We start from the raw sequence: 5,063 nt of genomic DNA on the forward strand, positions 1-5,063 counted from the left end.
ACTGAGTTTTTACCACAAATAAAAACATTTTACTGAGTTTTTACCACAAATAAAAACATTTCACTGAGTTTTTATCAGAAATAAAAACATTTCACTGAGTTTTTACCAGAAATAATTAGAAATAAAACCTCTGGCTGTTCAAACTGCTTTCTGCTTCACATTCACTGACATTATCTCAGGTTTTCTTCTAGTTATTATCAGTTTTACTCAATTTATTCAATAAACAACCATAAACTGCAGGATGATAAGTGGTTCCAGGATATATTGCAGTTAATAATATTGTTTTTGAGTTTTAACCAGTTGGTACTCAAATKACTCGAGTTAAAAGTATTTGGTAAATAGTAACTGAATAATTTAATATTTAAAAATTACATCAACAAATGTACCAAAATGTAAAGTTAAGTGGAAATTTTGGTATTTTAAGGTCCGRAATCATAATAATTTCTATAAATAACAAAATCAGGTAAAATAAAATGTTTCCAAATTAATTTGTTTCAATAGAAAAATGATTAAACTTTAGCAGAAACTGCAGGTGTGTGTCTGAGTCTGGTGAAGTTTGTTTGTTTTTCTTTAATAATCAGAATATAAATTATTGATCTAATTTTATTTTACMGTTATTAATTGATTAAATCAGTGTTTTCAACGTGTTGGCCACCAGGGGGCAGCAGAGGGCCTCAGACAGTTGGAYAGAAAACAAAAAATAACAAATTTCATTCAATCAATTTTTAAATCATGCACTTTAATTTTGTTTTTTATGAAACTAATATATTTTGAATTTATTACTATAAAATACAAGTTAAAGTACTAAATCTGTAAAATTCCTTTACATATTTATGGATTAGAAAAGTTTGTGAACCCTTAGATTGGCAGATTGATTATGAAGAATTTCCTCTCACTGGTGTTTTTTGGTCCTTTCAGGATCCCGTACTTTGAGACGAGCGCAGCCACCGGAGCGGAGGTGGACAAGGCGGTGATCACGCTGCTGGACCTGGTGATGAAGAGGATGGAGCAGTGCGTGGACAAGCCGCCGGCCGACCCCGCCAACGAGAACGGCGCCGCCAAGCTGAGCGAGGGAACGCCCGACCCGAAAAGATGCGCATGTTAGACCCGGAGACGCTGCTCCGTCCTCCGTCCTCCTCACGTCCCCTCCGTCTCTTACTTTCCTCCCTGTCTGTCCTCMGCATGTTACTTTCATCTTTCAGTCATTCCTGTTTGCAGCTCTGACAGTTAACGCCCTGCAGCTCCCTCTAGTGGAAACCCGAGGCATCGCAGCCTCCGCCTGTCAGCCTTGAGGAGCAAATTGAACCAGCAGGGGGCGCCGTCATCGCTGTCAGACGCATWATGTGCCTCGCCGAAAACCTGCAGCCTGGGAATTAAACTCTGCACGCTCCTGCTTCACCGTTTGCCAGAACCAGAAATCCAACCTCAGTTCACGGCTTGACYGCAGGAAAAGGTCCAACTTTGGGTCAAATCTGGACTAAAACGAGTTTAATGCCAGGCTGTGAGAATGGAGCTTTTTATCCTGGACCACACTGAGGATTAGTGGGACCAATGTGTTGTTTTAATTATATTCCTTTGTTTCTCTCCGCTCTGTGCCGGACCGGTACCAACCACACATTAGAGAAGCTTTGTTTTAGACGTTTACTGAACATGTGCCAAATGTGTTTTGTGTTAACGGGCTTTACTGGGAGTCTGACACAAACATGGAGCGGCTCCAGCAGCGTTTCTCTACATGAAGCTGTTTGTGGTGTCTTTTTGTGACCACTTTGTTTTATTTTTTATTAATCAAAGCTTTTTTAGCTAATTTATGGGAGTATTTCAGCTTCAGCCAAAACAAAGTGCCCAGGAGAAACATAATATTCAGTTTAATTTAAAAATAAATGGAAATAGAAACACAGTTTGACCTGAAATTGTAGGAAAAAATGATACAAGGTCAGCTAACCATCACTAAATGTTGAATTGCAAATAGAAAGTGGTCCAGATTAGCTTAGCAGTTAGCTTATGTAGCTGCTAGAATGATRTTAATGTAACATCTGCAGCTCAAGATTTTAAGAGTTTAAGTCATATTTCTTGCTTTACTTCTTGCTCTGTGAATATTTTTTTCATACTCGCTAACTTCACTAACATGATAAAAAATCAAGCTAACCTAGCTTAGCCTACAATGTTTTGCTTGTGAAAACGGAAAATAAATTACAGTGGCTCTCAAAACTGTGTTCACAGTAATCATGTTTCTACAGTTAATAGAGATATTTTTCAGCAGTTCATCAAAAACAAGAAAACTTTMATTTTCACAGGCTGTCCACACTTTTAATATTCAATGCAACTAAACCACCTCTTTGTTTTGATATGTTGTWATAAATATTTTGTTGTGTTATTATTGTGGACATCCACCACAAATGGTCGTCCAAAATTAAACCTCTGTTAACATTTATTTACTTTTTTAAACAGTGGATACAAAAGACTCATTAGCTTATGTAGCATTGATGCTAGCCAGTTAGCTTTAATAACTGCTAGCAGGATGCTGTATCAACAGTAGCTACTTTTAATTTTAACTAAAAAATAAAGTTTTTATGTTTTGCTTTATTTTTATTTGGTTTACTTCTGATCAGAAGGCACTAGCATGCTAAAGAAAGGCTAACTTAGCATAGCCACCTAGCATTTTTTAGCATGACATAAAATTGACTAGTATTGGCATTGTTTTGTCATCTGTACACTTTATAGCTACAGTTCATTTCCAACACAAAGGAACCTGAAGTTTAAAGCGAATGAACCTCAGTTAGCATCATTATACCTAATGTAGCTTCAGTGCTACACAGTTRGCTTCAAAGATATTTTAATGCATCAACATCAGCTCAAGGTTTTGCATATTTCTTTTAACCAATTCTATGTATATTTTATTGTCTTTATCTGCCTCACTAACTTATTTTATTCATAGTCATGCTAGCTTAGCAGAGCCAGCTTTTTTTTTTTTACGCAAACATCAGAGCTTGGAGTAAATTAATTAAACCTACATTGTTTGATTCTTCATATGGTGTAAAAAATGTGAATGTTTTAACTATGGATGTCCATCTCAGCTGATAAAATAAATGCTCAGTTAGGCTGCCGTTCCTTTTTGTCTCTNCATGATAAAAAATCAAGCTAACCTAGCTTAGCCTACAATGTTTTGCTTGTGAAAACGGAAAATAAATTACAGTGGCTCTCAAAACTGTGTTCACAGTAATCATGTTTCTACAGTTAATAGAGATATTTTTCAGCAGTTCATCAAAAACAAGAAAACTTTMATTTTCACAGGCTGTCCACACTTTTAATATTCAATGCAACTAAACCACCTCTTTGTTTTGATATGTTGTWATAAATATTTTGTTGTGTTATTATTGTGGACATCCACCACAAATGGTCGTCCAAAATTAAACCTCTGTTAACATTTATTTACTTTTTTAAACAGTGGATACAAAAGACTCATTAGCTTATGTAGCATTGATGCTAGCCAGTTAGCTTTAATAACTGCTAGCAGGATGCTGTATCAACAGTAGCTACTTTTAATTTTAACTAAAAAATAAAGTTTTTATGTTTTGCTTTATTTTTATTTGGTTTACTTCTGATCAGAAGGCACTAGCATGCTAAAGAAAGGCTAACTTAGCATAGCCACCTAGCATTTTTTAGCATGACATAAAATTGACTAGTATTGGCATTGTTTTGTCATCTGTACACTTTATAGCTACAGTTCATTTCCAACACAAAGGAACCTGAAGTTTAAAGCGAATGAACCTCAGTTAGCATCATTATACCTAATGTAGCTTCAGTGCTACACAGTTRGCTTCAAAGATATTTTAATGCATCAACATCAGCTCAAGGTTTTGCATATTTCTTTTAACCAATTCTATGTATATTTTATTGTCTTTATCTGCCTCACTAACTTATTTTATTCATAGTCATGCTAGCTTAGCAGAGCCAGCTTTTTTTTTTTTACGCAAACATCAGAGCTTGGAGTAAATTAATTAAACCTACATTGTTTGATTCTTCATATGGTGTAAAAAATGTGAATGTTTTAACTATGGATGTCCATCTCAGCTGATAAAATAAATGCTCAGTTAGGCTGCCGTTCCTTTTTGTCTCTTTGCCATTTTTTGTTTTTTTATGCCAGACTTTCTCCAGTACAAACTGTCCTGTAGACGCAGAGTTGTTTGGTACCGACGGATTTTTGTGACAGTTATTTCCTAAATTTCTAAAAATGCTTCAAAATTAGTTTATAGTTTAGTTAAATGGCTTTGCTACAAAATATCGATGCGTTTTTAGCTGACGGTTGAATGAATTTCCAGAGGGACAACTGACCCGGATACATTTAATTAACACTAAATTTTATTTGAATAGCAAACAATAATAACTCTACAGTATTTATTTACTAATGTAGCATTGTTGCTAAGCCGGTAGCCTTCATATCTGCTAGCACGATGCTGAGAGGGGTGACTCTAAGTTTTCCCATTTTTCTGTCTCAATGAAATAAATCAGTTTTGGTGCCTAATTTGCCTCATTTGCATCAGAAAAGTTTTCATAACTTTGTTCTTTCTGCCATTTATATGTTATAAATGTTCCCTGTGGATGATTAAGTTGCTCTGTGTTGATTTTCACCCAACAAACATTAAACTTTTTTTTTTGTTTAAATTACTGACATGTTCTTCTTATAAATTAATTCATATCATTATTTTACCACCACTGTGCTTCAGTGTTGGCTTAATTACTACACTTACTAAAAWTTTTTAGTTTGTTTTATTGTTTTTTGGGATCAATTWGTTTTATTTAGGTGTGACTCAAAGTTTGCTAAAAAAAACACAAACTTGTTGCTGCAGCAATTCTATGGAATACCTCACATGCCAAGATTGGCTCAAATGATCTGTGTTGGAGAATTGAACAATAATCTGCATATTAATAATGAAAATACAGAATAATTTCAGTAAATCAGAAAAACACCAAATGAGCTCCAGACTAACTCTGTTAGCATCTTTTAATGTTTCAGAAAGGAGGAAAAGACGTGGAGATTTAATTCCTTTTAAATCTCCATAAAT

The 5,063-nt window shown here is 34.8% G+C and overlaps 1 protein-coding gene across 2 annotated transcripts in view; it reads left to right on the forward strand.

Annotated features, from left to right (window-relative positions):
* The window catches only part of rab27b (RAB27B, member RAS oncogene family), a 20,987-nt gene extending 17,879 nt beyond the window's left edge, over positions 1–3,108 (forward strand). For both annotated transcript variants that reach the window (XM_008424581.2, XM_017307781.1), the window contains one exon: positions 919–3,108. In XM_008424581.2, the coding sequence (XP_008422803.1) occupies positions 919–1,105 (187 nt within the window). In that variant the 3' untranslated portion in view covers positions 1,106–3,108. The remainder of the gene's footprint in view (positions 1–918) is intronic.
* Positions 3,109–5,063: the final 1,955 nt, after the last annotated feature.

The sequence above is a fragment of the Poecilia reticulata genome, linkage group LG12, assembly GCF_000633615.1.
Source record: "Poecilia reticulata strain Guanapo linkage group LG12, Guppy_female_1.0+MT, whole genome shotgun sequence".
Classification (NCBI taxonomy): domain Eukaryota; kingdom Metazoa; phylum Chordata; class Actinopteri; order Cyprinodontiformes; family Poeciliidae; genus Poecilia; species Poecilia reticulata.